Below are 17536 nucleotides of genomic sequence, written 5' to 3' on the forward strand. Positions count from 1 at the left end.
GCATTGAATTGGGAGACTTGGTTAAGCAGACGGAAGTCATTGCAGAACCTCCAACTTCCATCAGGCTTACTGACCATGACAATGGGACTGGACCAGGGACTATAACTTTCCTCAATCACACCTAGTTCCAGCATTCGTCTGATCTCCAGCTCCATTTCAGCCTTTTTTGCTTTGGGAATTCTGTATGGGCGTTCTCGGACTATAACCCCAGGTTTCGTCACAATGTCATGCATAATCAGGGAAGTCCGTCCTGGATTTTCACTTACTACCTGAGGAACAGACAAGATAACTACTTCGAGCTCCTGTCGTTTTTGGCGAGTCAGATTATCTCTGAAATTAAGGTTTAATTTATGAGTAAAGAGAGAGCGGGGCTGTCCGGAGGAGGGCTCGAGATCCCTGTCCTTCCACGGTTTCAGCAGATTGACATGATAAATCCGCTTGTTAGAATGACGATTCGGTTGTTTCACCAAATAATCGACCAGTCCCTTCCTCTCCTTAATTTCATAGGGGCCTTGCCAATGAGCCAGTAATTTAGAATGTGATGTAGGAACTAAAACCATGACTCGATCTCCCAGGCGGAATTCCCGAAGAGACGTACCACAGTTATATCATCGGACCTGGGCTGCTTTTCCATATGTGTTTTCAATATAGGTCTGATTTTTTCAAATCTATCGCGTAACTGTGCGATATATTCCAATACATTTATAGACGGGAGGGCCTCTTCCTCCCAGCCTTCTTTTAAAATGTCTAATATGCCCCGGGGTTGTCGTCCATATAGTAATTCAAAAGGCGAGAACCCCGTGGAGGCTTGTGGGACTTCCCGATATGCAAAAAGGATGAGGGGGAGGAGCTGATCCCAGTTCCTTCCATCCTCGTTGACTACCTTATGTAACATTTGCTTGAGAGTTTGATTGAACCTCTCTACAAGACCATCAGTTTGAGGATGATATACCAAGGTTTTTAAATGTTTTATTTGAAGTAGCTTGGCAGTCTCCCTGAATGTCTGCGAGGTAAAAGGCATCCCTTGATCCGTCAGGATTTCTTTAGGGATGCCGACACGTGCAAATACACCCACTAATTCCGGTGCGATAGCTTTTGTAGTCGCGGAGCGCAGTGGAACAGCTTCTGGAAACCGGGTAGCATAATCTACCAGGACCATTATATATTTATGACTTCTGGCTAAGGGTTCTAGGGGTCCTACTATATCGACCCCAATACGTTCAAAAGGGACATCTATTAAGGGTAATTGAACTAGAGGAGCATGGTCCCTCCTAGGAATCTGCCTCAATTGACACTTCGGACAGGATGTACAAAGCGGCGAACCTCCTCATTAATTCTGGGCCAAAAGAATCTGAGCTTAATCCGCTCAAGTGTTTTTTCGGGTCCCAAATGGGCTCCCAGGAGATGGGTATGTGCTAATTCACAGACTTGTCGCCGGTAAGTCCGTGGTATTAACAACAGTGACCTCATTGCCCCCTCATGGTCAGCTACCCGATATAACAGATCATTATTTAACACAAAGTGAGGACCTTGTGGCATTGGATATAATGTGCGTTGGCCATCTATCAGAACGACTGCATTCTTTGCAAACTTAAGGGAGTCGTCGTTCCACTGCTCCCTTTTAAATGAAACCGGGGTCTGCCTAAATTGAAACTGCAGGCATGTGAGAGGATCGGATTCGACCTCAAGGGGCGGGGTTTCATGCTGAGTCGACTCCGCGCTTGATGATGATGTTTGTAGCTGAGACGTCCCGGGTGTTTCCCCGTCATCACAAGAGGCCAAACTCCGCTCCCCAGCTGGCTGTAAACACGGCGTGGAAGAAGCTGAGGGCGCTGATTCCGCGTCCGTGACTAGACCTAGTGATTTTGGGGAGGAAGCGTCTCTGCTACCGCTTTTAATGTCTACCCAATCTCTGCCTAATATCATGGGGAAGGGAGGACAATCCATCACCGCCACCGTCAACTTTTTTAATACGCCGTCCTGACATATATAACACCTGGTGGATTTATAATTCCGGACATCCCCGTGAATGCAGGTAATGCGGGTTTTAATCTTTAACCATTGTCGCGGTAGTACCAGATGGCGAGCAACAGTAGAAATGTTACTGCCGGTATCAAATAAAGTTGTAGCTTTAATTCCACTAACTAACACTTCTCCCGTATGTGTAAAGGCCAGAGGGTTAGCGAGTGAACACCGTGCCTCCCCCCATATCACTCCACAGACCCCGTCGTTGCTTCGTGGAGCCGGCCAGCGCGTCCCAGGTTCCACTCGAGTACGCTTCGCATTGTAGCTCCAAGACTCTATGTTAGGGACGCAAGTACGCCCGGGTTCACACGAGTCCCATTCTGATACTCCCAAGTTGGTTTCTGCCCTGAGGAGTTCTATAGCCTTGGCTAGCAAGACCATATCAGTAAAGCCCCAGGCCAGCTGGGTGATTTTTTCAGGTAGGGCATGGAGCAACAAGGCTCAGGCTATCTGCTCCGCTATTTGATGGCTTGATTGTTTGTGTGGTTGTAACCACCTTACCACTTTAGCCCATAAAGCCATGGCCTGCTTTTTCACTGCTTGAGCAGGTTTATAGGTCCAGGCCATTAGGTTTTCCACCTGCCAGCATGGGTTTCTCCCACCTTTATCAAAAGGCTTGCCTTTTGTGGGGTATTTAGGGGCAGTACTCAAGAGACCATAATAAGTCCTTGATGTGTTCCCAAATGCACCAGGCTCTATCCTGTGATTCCCGTTTCTACTTTTCCCCAGACTTTTAACAGGACGATGGGTCGAAGCATACTCGAGTTTTCCCTGACACGCCCCGACCGACCCCCACTCAGCAATTCGGGAGCGGTACTTACCCATCTGACTTTTCTTGCGTTGGGTGTAGTGTGTTGAGTCTTTGTTTTGTTCTGACTTCCGTTCTCTCCAGGAGGTCACCATCCTGCCGGCTACGCCACTGTAAAATGAAGAGACTCGACACACTTAAAAAGGGTTGAGGCAGCCACCCGTATATTATTCCTGGCTGCAAAAGAGTCTTTTTAAATACAGAGATGTTCTCTATACCGAGTCCAAAACAGAACTGACTATGGTTTGTCAAGATGGCGGTTTTAAGGGATAGGACAGGAAGTGATATAAGGGAACCGGAAGTGATGATCTTCATTAGTCAGAGTAGGTGCCAGAAGTGATAATCTTCTAGGCGCCGGAACCGGAAGTGATATTTTTCTGGGCACCGCAACCGGAAGTGATGTCTTCTGTTATAAATCAGACAGGTTTTCCCGTGGCTGGTCTGTAGAGATACTAAAAGAAGGTTTAGTGCACCCCGCCACCCCCTGGCCTGGCGTGGAATTACCTTTACTTGGTTCATACAACATCTTCCTAGTCGCACGTGTGTGACAGCGGCCAGCCGTCGTCCTTCTGGTCACTCCAGCTTCTTGATCGCTCAGCTGGAGCGACCGCTTCCTTCTGCCCCACCAAGTGTCGACCAAACACCCCTGCTTGGGCTCACTGTCCAGCTGTCTGCCTGCAAGCATGCTCTCGCTCGCTCGCTCACACCGGTTCTTTCCACACTGCTTCCTGACTACTTCCTCACTCCGCAACCTCCGTCTTTCTTTTCTTTTTCCTCCCTCTAGCCACCTCGTGCTTCTGTTTATGAAGAGGATGTGGCAGCTGTAGCGCGGCAATTATTTATTTAAAACTGGCCTCTTGACGTGAGCTGTGGACCCGCTGTACCACAAAGTCCCTCTGTGTGATGCACATCTGACAGAGAACAATGTACAGGGAGAAACTGAACACATGCGTAAATCACCGGCGCATACAAACTGGAAGGGAAACGAAATAGAGCACAAAGAGTTCACAGCGAATGCACAGGGAGAGACTGAACACGGGCGGAAAACATCATCGCGTACAAACCGGAAGGGAAATTGGCTTGTTCGTCACCTGAGTGTGTGGTCGTAACCTGATTTGTATGTATTCAGAGACATTCGTGACCCGAGGTTCCACTGTATATCAACTCAGTATTAAAAAGGGAAACTAGAAATGCATTTGAAGTGTTGCATTTTTTCAGTATGTACTGGTCTTGGTTCTTGGTCTTATGTACTCTTGTGTTATTTATTTCTACTATATTTACAGTTTTCATTGAGAAATCATATATCTGGTGTTTCTAAGTTTCTGTATTTACATTAAAACAATGTATTATGGCATTAGAAATGCCATTTTGCTGCTTTACCTCTCCCAGGCCTAGTAAATGTTAGTAAATTGAGGATTTCTTGATTTTTCTTTTCATCACAGATGGCACAAATGGAATTTGGGGATTCCCAATGAGTGATTACATGAAACAACAAGGTTGGACATGTGGTCGAAATGCTCGAATGTCAGCTTGTTTGGTACAAGGCCTTCATTTTATTTATTTATTCTCCAAAGTTGATTTCGACTTTCTGTTAAGGCATACTGGTTTTTGTAAATTAATATTTAAATGTGTAATATCCGCTGCATTAAATAGTTAATCTGATTATGAAAAAATATGGTTAAATATTTTTTAGGTTAATAATTATTTAATTTTATAATAAAATAATGTGTTATTATTTAATTTAAAAAAGTAGATTTAATATTATTTAATTTAAAAAGTAGATTTAAAATCTGAAACTCAGAATATATGTAATTATATGTATAACTTAATGTATCCGTGCTTTCTCTTTAAGGCCTTAGAAAGAGTCACTGTTGGAAAGGGGGTAAGTAATTGCTTATCTATATATATATAATTCTCTAAGCCGCCGCCAGAGCGGGCAAGACACCCATGAAAGCACGCAGGAAAGAGCCACGCCCACACCCATGAAAGCACGCAGGAAGGAGCCACGCCCACCAACTCTAAGACCATTGGATACGACAAAAACTCGCAGAGCCACGGCCACCAACTCGGACGCGACGCCTCGGAAAACACGCCGTCATTTCTGTTTGTCAGTGCTACAGTCCACATGCAGCTCTGAGCCACGTTGACTTTTCGGTTACGACGCACGACCGCATGCAACATCGCAAACTGTTTTACACGCTACATACAGCAATTCGCATCTGCAACAAACATGCGTCTTCTTAGATGGTCCTGCAGGAACACGGAAAATGTTTCCCCGCCCACCAACACTCCTTATTTCCCGGCCCGCGTCCACCCTCGCTCTCTTGGTATTCCCACTGCCTGCTCATGTGAACAGACGCAACAACTCACCAGCCACCCCGTAAGTCGCTTTCGTCTGTGCTAGGAGTCCACATGCACCTCTGAGCCACGTTGACTTTTCATTATTCTTTTCGGTTATGACGCACGCACCACCATCGCAAACTGTTTTACACGCCATGGTCTTAGAGTTGGTGGGCGGGTCTCCGTGAGTTGCTCTTGCGAGCGGGCACATGACCAGACGGTGTGTATGCTTTGAGAACGAGGGTGGACGCGGCAGGACCATGTAAGAAGAGGCATGTTTGTCGCGTTTGTGAATTGCTGAATGCAGCGTCTAAAACAGTTTGCGAGGGGTATCCCATGGGATCCTTAAAACAATCCTTTAAAACTGAGGTTAAAACACAATGAAGGAAGCACTCTTTAAAAACCAATAAGCCCTATGCCTCTGTTTCATTAGCATCTCACCTGCTTCACCGATGCAGGCCCTGCAACAGTCGAGACGCTCTCTCAGCAGCTGACCTTCTCTGTGCCTGACTCCACTATAGGCTGCAACAAAATTATGAAAGTACGGGCGCATTTGTTTCACACAAGCTGTGTGTGTGGGTGGGTTGGTGTTAGTTAGTTAATTAGTTACTCGAAGGATTTCAAGATTTAATATGCACAAGCGGTAACACTGCAAAAGCAGCCCAAACCAGAAAAGACAGCTGGCAAAAAGTGACTGACAAATTAAACGCGTGTGCATTGTACTTACTGAAAGCAGCGTTACAAATTTTGCAAATGTTCATTTTTTTCCCTCTGCTTAAAAAACATTTAAAAAGCGGCGTGATTATGCTGGTTGGTATGCAGCGTGTAAAACAGTTTGTTTGTCGCGGATAATTTGCCTTTTACTATTACACGAAGACAATTTCCTGTTAATACTTTGTTACATTGATATAGTGGTGTTCTCATTATTCAAAGCGCTATCCACACAGGGAGGAACCGGGAAGCGAAACCACAATCTTCCACAGTCTCCTTACTGCAAAGCTGTAGCACTACTACAGCGCCACAAGGCAGTTAAAGAATACACCGGCTCGATTTTGTTTTCACTTCTGTTTACAGAGATCGGGTCGTAGATAGCATTATTGCAATGTTTCTTTTCTTGGTGGCTTATTACATTACGGATGTTTCACTTGTTCATTTTTTCCCCTGTGCTTAAAAGACATTAAAAAAGTGTTTCTCAACTGTGACTCCGGAACATCTCAGTACGCAAGCTATATTAAGCGTCAACAACGAAGACTCGCTACACCTTAATCTACAGGTACTGATACTTATCCCTACAGACAAAGTAACTTTCACCAGCATGGCCTTCTTCGTCACAGACGATCCCGCTTTCAGTCACGGACAATTATATGTTGCTCTCTCCAGAGGTCTGTCTTTTCATTCACTCACAGTAGTATCCACAAACCCACCCCATTTGGACAACTGCGTCATTCAGGAAGTGTTCACCCATCAATACATAATTATGCGGCGTATGCTACAACGCGGGTTCGCTAGTTTTAAGATATTTTATTAGGACATATCTTGTGCAGAACATTTAGGCAGGCATGACCACAGTATGAACATTTTGGAGCAAACACATCCCAGTTTTAAGTATTATGGGATCAGGGTAATCGTAAAAGTATCCAGATTATTTTAAATTTAGTACTATGAGAACTGGGCTTTACCCCTTTTTCCAGCTATGCAACAGTGAAGTACAGTTTTCATGTGGTTGCTCCATCTGTGTCTTTTTTAGCCTTTAGTCTTGCCTTGTACTGATCAACTGCTAAAGTAATTTTTACTCTTTATGTTGCCTCTTGCAAAATCTCCTTTTTCCTCATGTAGCTGCTAAATTCTTTGTCAGTCATGACTAAACATGCTGCATACAGTGAGCTAAAATGATACCAGTAATAATCTTAAGTACTATTAAAATAAATGAATTTTTTTTAAAATATTTTTAATTATTCCAAAAACTGACATAAATGACTTCTTAAACATGTTCACTGACATGTTGATGTATTATACTATGATGTACAATACTGTACACATCTGACATATCACAGTATTATACTTTACTGTACAATACTATACAGATCTGTACTACACACATTCATGCATAGCTTGTGGGAGAGGGGTCAATTTTGACTTAAATAACAGTATTGTAAATGTTTTTGAAACAGAGATAATACTTAACCCCTTCACCGCCCTCTGCCGGATATATCCGGCACCGTTGTTTTAATGCTAACGCCATACTGCCGGAATTATCCGGCACATTTGCCTGTGGTTATATGAATGCCTGACAAGTAGTATAACTGACGGTTTGGCGTGGGTATTATTACTACGTTGTATTTCGACAAGTCTGTGGTTGTTTTGGCCGGTCATGTGACGTGATTCGCATGTAACAGCTGTGAATATGGCGAAACGTAAACTGACTTCAAGTGAGGCTTTGCAGGCGATTTTGGACAGTTCTGATCATGATTGTAGCAGTTCTGAAGAAGATTTTAGTGACAGTGATGAGCAGCAACGTGCGCTGCATGATATTGTGAATGAAGACGCATCGGATGACGGCGCTGAGTGGGTGTATCCCCAGCATCTCAGCTGGGCTGCTGCCCGTGGTGAACTACCTTTTCTGCATTCGTTTGAGGGAACGTGTGGCTTTATTGTTGATGTAAACAATTACACTGCTGAGCAGTTTTATGAGCTGTTTGTGTCACCTGATTTGATTAGACATTTTGTTCATCAGACAAATCTGTATGCAGCACAGTTTATTGAGAAAAATCCCAATTTACCTCCACATTCCCGTGTTCGTGCTTGGTTTGACACTGATGAAAACGAAATGAAAAAATTCATTGGGATTTTGATGTTGATGGGAATAATCAGAAAACCAGATATTGAGATGTACTGGTCTACAGATCCTATGTATGCAACACCTATTTTTGCAGCTGTCATGACACGTAACCGATTCTCTTTGCTGCTGAAATTCTTTCATTTGAATGACAACAGAAATGAGCCAGATAAGAAAGATCCAAACCGCGACCACTTGTTCAAGCTACGTCCTTTGATTGATCATTTATTTGAAGCATTTCAGTTGCCCTACATGCCAGGACCGTCAGTTGCAGTTGATGAAAGTTTATTGTCGTGGAAGGGCCGCTTACAGTTTCGACAGTATCTACCATTGAAAAGGGCACGGTTTGGTATCAAGATGTTTTGCTTAGCTGAGAATTCAGGTTACATTTATAGATTTCGTGTATACACTGGCAACTTGCACAACATTTAGTGGTCAATACTGCTTGAATAAATGTAAAAAATGTAAAAAAAATGTAAAAAAGTAAAAAAACAAAAATTGTTCAGATTTCGCCTGGCGTGGGGAATATTTAGGGAGTTGGCGGTTAAAGGGTTAATGAGGTGAGCCTGTACTTACTTTAACTGTAGCATTTGAATTCACGTAAGTTGATTTTTTTGTAAAAGTGAAAATATAGATCTGTTTAAGTGTAGTTTTATCATATAAATTTAATGTAACATTTTAAATTTTTCCTTAAATATTTCAGATTCTCTAGTAGAGTTTTTTGTGATTACATTTTTATAAAATTACTGTGATAATACAGAGTAATCCAAATTAAATCAAACCATTAAAACTTCATACAGTGAGAACACCCACTGCATAGCCAGTTATAGTGAGCAGAAAGGGCTACAGGGAGGAATGCACAATTGCATGATATATACAATATCTATATTATAAATTTACTATATATATATATTGTGGTAAATCAGCCCTGACGCAGACAGACATACAGACTCACAAGTCCCAACGCACACACTGTTTATTTTTTTCTTCCTTCTTTCAGCACACAGCGCTAAATCCCCAGTAATCACTTCTCAGTCCTTTCTTCCTCTCTCTCTCTCTCTCTCTCTCTCTCTCTCTCTCTCTCTCTCTCTCTCTCTCTCTATGTTTCTCCTTCTCTATTTTTCTGTCACCTCCACTCCTCTCCTCTCCTCTCCGTCAAGCTCTGTCCTCCACCTCCCGACTCCGGCTCTCTGAACTTAGTGAGGTGGCTTCCTTTATACTGTACCAAGAAGTCTCAACCAGGAACCCAACTTTTCTGCTAACCAATTCAGGGATTACAGAAAGAAAGATGACATTTCCCCTGCAGTTAAGGACTCCCAAATCTCTGCAAAAACTAAAGGTTATGCAAGTTCAGCAACTACCTCAGTTAGTGCCCTCTGATCTCAAGAGGCAGCACACGCTGTGCTGTTGGCTAAAGCTCAGAATCAAAAAAGACAACAGGCTCTAGATATGGAAGAAGCACAGTTGCTCCAATTGGAAATACAGCTAAAGGCTAAAAGAGATCAATTGGAGTTGGAAGCAGCTATAGCAGAATCTGATGCAAAATTGAAAGCTCTTAAAAGACGCAATCACAGTCCAAGTACATTAAATCCTTATCATGTTCCTCAGAAACCAAATGTAAGAAACACAAAACCAGAAGATACAAGTATTTGTGACTTTCTGTATAAAGATGAAAATAAAAACAATCCTCAGCAACTGCTTTATGATCAACAAAATAAAACATCAGCACCTCTTCAACAACCGCATTATGAACAGTGTCATGATCAACTGAAGAACAACAAATTAAGACACAAGCGTCTAATGTACCCCATAGAAAGGTTCCAATATTTGATGGCGATCCATTGACTTATATAAACTTTATCAGGGCATTTGATTGAGCTATCGATTAGGTAGTAAATGATCCTGGAGACAAATTAGAGTACTTAATACAATTTACCAAAGAAATGCCTAGAGACATCTCACAGAACTATACATATCTGCCGCCAGCAGAAGGTTACAGAAAGGCCAGAAAACTGATCGAGACTTTATATGGAAACCACTTATAAATAGGGAACGCCTATGCGAATAAAGTCAAGAAGTGGTCACAAATAAGAACAGGTGATGGAGAGAGCTTAATGGCATACAAAATCTTTCTTGGTAATTGTAAAAGTGTTATGTCGGGTTTAAAGAACGGAACCGAATTTGATAACAATTTAAATATCCGCACTATGTCATCAAAGCTTCCTCAAGAACTACGAGAGCTTTGGCAAAGTAAAGCTGCAAAAATCAAAACTAAAGAAAGAAGCAGACCAGGACTCACTGACTTACATGGTTTTCTGGAGGAACAGACAACATCTGCCTTGGATTCCATGTATGGCGGCTCCTACCAAAGCCATACCTTCAAGAAAGAAATAGAAAAGACTGATCAAGAGAAGTACCCTTCAAAAGGCGTCCCGAGCAATTTTTCTATAAACCTTTCTGCTGCTGACCAAAAAGGGAATACAGACACCACAGTCAAAAAGGCGGAGACGGCTGGAAGTACAAGCGGTAAGCTCTGTCTTTTTTGCAATGAAACTCACGATCTTAACGAATGCATCGCAATTCAGAAAATAACTTACAAAAGTAAAATTGACTTTTTGAAATCTAAAGGCTTATGCTTTAAGGGTCTTATACAAGAACAGCTTAGTAAAGACTGTGAAGAAAAGATTAAATGCAAAATGTGCTCTCATTTACATCCAGTAATTCTGCATATGAATAAGGAAATAGATAATGATGATAAAGCCACACCTCCTGTAAAGGAGAACACTAAGTCGGAAGAGGAGAACATTTCTTCTGCCCATATTTCTTTGGAACCACTAGAAACTTGTACTGATACCGGGGCCGGTAAAGAGTGTGTCTTAGCTGTGACTCCATTTAAAGTTAAGTCTGAAACGAGTGAAAAATGTGTAGAAAAATATGCTCTGAAAGACTCTGGTAGCTCAGCTACATTATGCACAGAAAGTTTGCAAAAGCAGTTAAATCTTTCTGGAAGAAAGTTTCATATCTACATCAGTACTGTAGATAGAGACAAAGTAAATAGACAGAAATTGGTAAAGTGCACAGTTTTAACCGAGTTACAAGTCTGTGGGATAGAGGAAAATACATTTTTTGATTTACTAGAAGTGTACACAGTGAACTCTATACCAGAGAATAAGGAGAACATCCCAACACAAGAAGATGTCAAGAAATTGTCTTATCTAAAAGACATGCATCTACCCTAGATAAATGCTGACCAAAGCAATAATATTATCACAATTCTGTTATTAATATTATTGTTATTAGGTACAAATGCCCCTAAAGTCATGGAGCCATGGCAAATCATACATAGTGAAGGTGAAGGACTTTATGCTGTGAAAACATTCCGTGGGTGGATTGTTAATGGATTGATAAAGGGCTCAGACAAAGAAAGAATGCAAAGTTATTCAGTCAATCATGTAACAGTAATGGAGGTAGAACAAATGTTACTCCAACAATATAATATAGACTTTCCAGAACGCAGCTGTGAGGAATACAGTGGTGTGAAAAACTATTTGCCCCCTTCCTGATTTCTTATTCTTTTGCATGTTTGTCACACAAAATGTTTCTGATCATCAAACACATTTAACCATTAGTCAAATATAACACAAGTAAACACAAAATGCAGTTTGTAAATGGTGGTTTTTATTATTTAGGGAGAAAAAAAAATCCAAACCTACATGGCCCTGTGTGAAAAAGTAATTGCCCCCTGAACCTAATAACTGGTTGGGCCACCCTTAGCAGCAATAACTGCAATCAAGCGTTTGCGATAACTTGCAATGAGTCTTTTACAGCGCTCTGGAGGAATTTTGGCCCACTCATCTTTGCAAAATTGTTGTAATTCAGCTTTATTTGAGGGTTTTCTAGCATGAACCGCCTTTTTAAGGTCATGCCATAGCATCTCAATTGGATTCAGGTCAGGACTTTGACTAGGCCACTCCAAAGTCTTCATTTTGTTTTTCTTCAGCGATTCAGAGGTGGATTTGCTGGTGTGTTTTGGGTCATTGTTCTGTTGCATCACCCAAGATCGCTTCAGCTTGAGTTGACGAACAGATGGCCAGACATTCTCCTTCAGGATTTTTTGGTAGACAGTAGAATTCATGGTTCCATCTATCACAGCAAGCCTTCCAGGTCCTGAAGCAGCAAAACAACCCCAGACCATCACACTACCACCACCATATTTTACTGTTGGTATGATGTTCTTTTTCTGAAATGCTGTGTTCCTTTTACGCCAGATGTAATGGGACATTTGCCTTCCAAAAAGTTCAACTTTTGTCTCATCAGTCCACAAGGTATTTTCCCAAAAGTCTTGGCAATCATTGAGATGTTTCTTAGCAAAATTGAGACGAGCCCTAATGTTCTTTTTGCTTAACAGTGGTTTGCGTCTTGGAAATCTGCCATGCAGGCCGTTTTTGCCCAGTCTCTTTCTTATGGTGGAGGCGTGAACACTGACCTTAATTGAGGCAAGTGAGGCCTGCAGTTCTTTAGACGTTGTCCTGGGGTCTTTTGTGACCTCTCGGATGAGTCGTCTCTGCGCTCTTGGGGTAATTTTGGTCGGCCGGCCACTCCTGGGAAGGTTCACCACTGTTCCATGTTTTTGCCATTTGTGGATAATGGCTCTCACTGTGGTTCGCTGGAGTCCCAAAGCTTTAGAAATGGCTTTATAACCTTTACCAGACTGATAGATCTCAATTACTTCTGTTCTCATTTGTTCCTGAATTTCTTTGGATCTTGGCATGATGTCTAGCTTTTGAGGTGCTTTTGGTCTACTTCTCTGTGTCAGGCAGCTCCTATTTAAGTGATTTCTTGATTGAAACAGGTGTGGCAGTAATCAGGCATGGGGGTGGCTACGGAAATTGAACTCAGGTGTGATACACCACAGTTAGGTTATTTTTTAACAAGGGGGCAATTACTTTTTCACACAGGGCCATGTAGGTTTGGATTTTTTTTCTCCCTAAATAATAAACACCATCATTTAAAAACTGCATTTTGTGTTTACTTGTGTTATATTTGACTAATGGTTAAATGTGTTTGATGATCAGAAACATTTTGTGTGACAAACATGCAAAAGAATAAGAAATCAGGAAGGGGGCAAATAGTTTTTCACACCACTGTATGTCACAGGAGGACATTTAATTCATGCGCATAGCTTCAGATACTGCAAGGCTAGTGGATGGACACTATTGCATTAATCTACCTTTTAAAGATGAAACGCTTAAAGTGCCAAACAATCGTTGCATTCCAGAACAACGTACCATTGGACTCAAAAAGAAACTCACAAAGTATCCAACATTCCATAAGGATTACAAAATTTTCATGAAAGACATTTTAGATAAAGGATATGCCATTAAGGTACCCACTGAACAGCTGACCCTCGAAAGAGAGTGAGTGTGGTACATCCCTCACCATGGAGTATATCATCCAAAGAAAAATAAAATCAGTGTTTTTTAACTGTACAGCCACTTACCAAGGCTTTTCTCTAAATGAACAGTTGCTGAAAGGACCCGATTTAACTAATACACTCTTTGGAGTTCTTATAAGATTCAGAGAGGAGTCAATTGCTCTCATGGCAGACATTAAATCAAGTGAAAGTTCCAGATGAAGACACTGATCTTCTTCGTTTCCTGTGGTGGCCTGAAGGTAATCTAAACAATGGACTAGAGGAATACAAATGACATTACATCTTTTTGGTGCCACTTCATCACCCAGTTGTGCCTCTTATCACTAGAATTACCAGAGCCTACGAAAAAACTCGGAAATCCGTCCCACCTTAAATCGCGTCTTAAATCCGTTTGCACATCTCCGCCAGAGTCTTTTGTCATCTAAATGTGCTGATAAACAAAAGCTACTAGCAGCCAGCTATTCCATCCCCCCACTGACTTAGAATGAACTTCTCCTAGCTCATGCTTTGCCTTGATTTGATTATCTGGGATTGAAGTGGAGTTTTAGAGTGGAAATAATTCTAGCGTTATTTGGAATACACGCATTTCATGTGTGTTCCGTTTCTATAGTAGTCTGTGCAAACACATTTTTAAAACAGAAACGTTTTTCATATTCTAATAGTAAATGACAAAATGTAGGCATAAACTATATAACGTATGAAGCCTGAAGTCCATATATCAAAGAAACACTTTCACAAAAGGTACAAATAAGAGAACACGTGCGCTTTTATTCAAAAATATAACTGCACAAAAAAAAAAGCCGCGTTAGCATGCCACATTGACACTGTTACTACAACCGCCGCGGTGGCGTAATGGTATCAGTTCCTGACTGGGAATCAGAGGGTGGCGAGTTCGATACCCGCACGGCTCCACTTCGAGAAGTGAACTGCGCTTATTCTTACAATTTTAGAATAACAACATAAATTTGATTTCAGTCTGTAACAGCCGGTGTAACTTATGATACTGGTAAAGGTTAGCTTTTTTTTTTTTTTTAATTCACTTTTCATTCTTGCAGTCGCATTCAGAATCAATCCATATAACCCCATCTGACATAAAGACGCGCTATAGGTCTGCAGTGTACCACGATGCATACTACCGCCCCCAAAAGGGTTCTGACACACAAATGCTGGCGAAGCTGCCTTCTTCGTATCTCACCGTCACTTGAAATCAGCAGTTCTTAACATTGCACCACGCAAGCTGTCGTATCAACCACCAACTGTAACTTGCTTTCTTTATTCTTCGGTTATAGTCTTGAATAAAAGTGCACTTTTATTTATGTGAAACCAGCTGTGTCAGATGGGGTTGTATGGATTGATTCTGAATGCGACTGCGAGAATGAAAAGTGAATGAAAAAAAAAAAAAGCTAACCTTTACCAGTATCATAAGTTACACCGGCTGTTACAGACTGAAATCAAATTTATGTTGTTACTCTAAAATTGTAAGAATAAGAGCAGTTCATTTCTCGAAGTGGAGCCGTGCGGGTATCGAACTCGCCACCCTCTGATTCCCAGTCAGGAACTGATACCATTACGCCACCGCGGCGGTTGTAGTAACAGTGTCAATGTGGCATGCTAATGCAGCTTTTTTTTTTGTGCAGTTATATTTTTGAATAAAAGCGCACGTGTTCTCTTATTTGTACCTTTTGTGAAAGTGTTTCTTTGATATATGGACTTCAGGCTTCATACGTTATATAGTTTATGCCTACATTTTGTCATTTACTATTAGAATATGAAAAACGTTTCTGTTTTAAAAATGTGTTTGCACAGACTACTATAGAAACGGAACATACATGAAATGCGTGTATTCCAAATAATGCTAGAATTATTTCCACTCTAAAACTCCACTTCAATCCCAGATAATCAAATCAAGGCAAGGCATGAGCTAGGAGAAGTTCATTCTAAGTCGGTGGGGGGATGGAATACCTGGCTGCTAGTAGCTTTTGTTTATCAGCACATTTAGATGACAAAAGACTCTGACGGAGATGTGCAAACGGATTTAAGACGCGATTTAAGGTGGGACGGATTTACGAGTTTTTTCGTAGGCTCTGGTAATTCTAGTGTTATGCCTTATGAAGAACAGCAGAGGATGCAAGAGGCACAGCTCCAGAGGAAGCAGTTAACACTGTGCTGCACAACTTCTGTGTTGATGACTGTTTAAAGTCAGTTGCTACAGAAGAATAAGCCATAAAATTGGCCAGAGATCTTCAAGCCCTGTGCTTAAAGGGAGGATTTTATCTTACAAAATGGATAAGTAATAGCAGAGCAGTCTTGTCCATTCCAGAGGAAGACAGGGCAGTAGATCAAAAGGACTTAGACTTAAGCCATGATTTGTTACCAGGTGAAAGAGCCTTAGGTGTTCAATGGTGCACACAGACTGACAGTTTGAAGTTCCAGGAAAAGCTGCAAGATAAGCCTGCTACAAGACATGGTATTCTGTCAGTGGTCAGTTCAATATACAGTCCACTTGGATTTTTAACACCAGTCATATTGCCTGCTAAGCTTATTCTAAGAGAACTGTGTAAAGAGAAATATGCATGGGATCAAGAAGTGGAGGTTAAGTATGTCCAGCAATGGGAAAAATGGATGGACGATTTGCAGCTACTTGTTGATTACAATGTAAACAGGTGCATTAAACCGCCTGAATTTGGTCAAATAATGTCTGCACAAATGCATAATTTTGGAGGTGTTTCAGAAAATGGGTATGGCACTGTTTCCTACCTGATTCTGACTAATAAAGAAAATAAGAGACATTGTTCATTTATAATGGGGAAATCAAGAGTGGCAACACTAAAACCTGTCACTATACCAAGGTTAGAACTTGCAGCAGCAGTGGTAGCAGTCAAAATGGACAAAATGTTAAAACAAGAACTACAGATACCCCTGCAACAGTCAATCTTTTGGACTGACAGCACCACAGTACTAAGGTACATTGCAAATGAAAGTGCACACTACAAAACTTTTGTTGCCAATAGAATTGCAGTGATAAGTACAGGCGGAGTGGTGGCTCTGAGGCTAAGGATCTGTGCTGGTATCCCGAAGGTTGCCGGTTCGAATCCCCGTCACTGCCAAAAAGGCCACTGCTCTGCTGGGCCCTTGAGCAAGGCCCTTAACCTGTAATTGCTCCAGGGGCGCTGTACAATGACTGACCCTGCGCTCTGACCCCAAGGGGTATGCGAAAACTACCAAATTCCTAATACAAGAAATTGTATAAGGCGAAATAAAGAACAAAAAAAAAAAAACAAAAAAAAAAAGAGAGCACTCACAACCCTCGCAATGGAGGTATGTCACATCTGCACAAAATCCTACAGATCAGGTATCAACAGAATTGACAATAGAAAAGTAAGACTTGGATACAAAGCCCAAACTTCCTGCTACAGCCAGAGCACGAAAGGCCTAAGAGACAGAATGAAGTGGACCTGTCTACTAAGGACGATCTGGAAATCAAAAGGTGTGTAGTAAATTTTGCTAGTGTAGAAGAAAAAAGTTGAACCAGTAAAAAGACTTGTAGAGTACTACTCAAAATGGTTCAATTTAAAGAAAGAAATAACTTGGTTCCTTAGTTTCAAAGAAATGCTACTGCATCTGAAAGAAGAGAGAAAGGCAATTCAATATACAGTCAGTCATTCTGGTCATAGCCCAGAAAGACAAAAGATACTGTTCACAGAACATATGAAGGAATACAAATCGATAACGAGGCTGAAGCCACTGTCTCTAGATGACTTGTCTAAAGCAGAAGATGAACACTTCACCTCAGTCAACTACAAGCTTACCCAGAGGAAGTTAAAGCCTTAAGTAAAAATCAGCATGTAAATAAAGGTAGTAAAATCAACAAACTGGACCCAGTACTGCAAAAAGGAGTATTGAGAGGCGGAGGAAGACTCAGCAAATCTGCTATGCCAGAAGAGGCAAAACACCCTCCAAACATTCAGAATAATTCACATATTGCTACTCTCATTATGCAACAAGTTCATAAAGAAATTGGACATTGTGGGCGTAATTACAAGATGCTACACCCTGTAACTCCTGGGTATAGGGTCAAGTCATAAAGACAATG

The 17536-nt window shown here is 41.5% G+C and overlaps 1 protein-coding gene across 1 annotated transcript in view; it reads left to right on the top strand.

The window, feature by feature from the left end:
- The window catches only part of mettl25 (methyltransferase like 25), a 145820-nt gene that overhangs the window by 63469 nt on the left and 64815 nt on the right, over positions 1–17536 (top strand). The window contains exons 6-7 of the mRNA XM_028817207.2: positions 4276–4370; positions 4686–4715. Of these exons, the coding sequence (XP_028673040.1) occupies positions 4276–4370; positions 4686–4715 (125 nt within the window). The remainder of the gene's footprint in view (positions 1–4275; positions 4371–4685; positions 4716–17536) is intronic.

Source organism: Erpetoichthys calabaricus, chromosome 1 (genome assembly GCF_900747795.2).
Source record: "Erpetoichthys calabaricus chromosome 1, fErpCal1.3, whole genome shotgun sequence".
Lineage (NCBI taxonomy): Eukaryota > Metazoa > Chordata > Cladistia > Polypteriformes > Polypteridae > Erpetoichthys > Erpetoichthys calabaricus.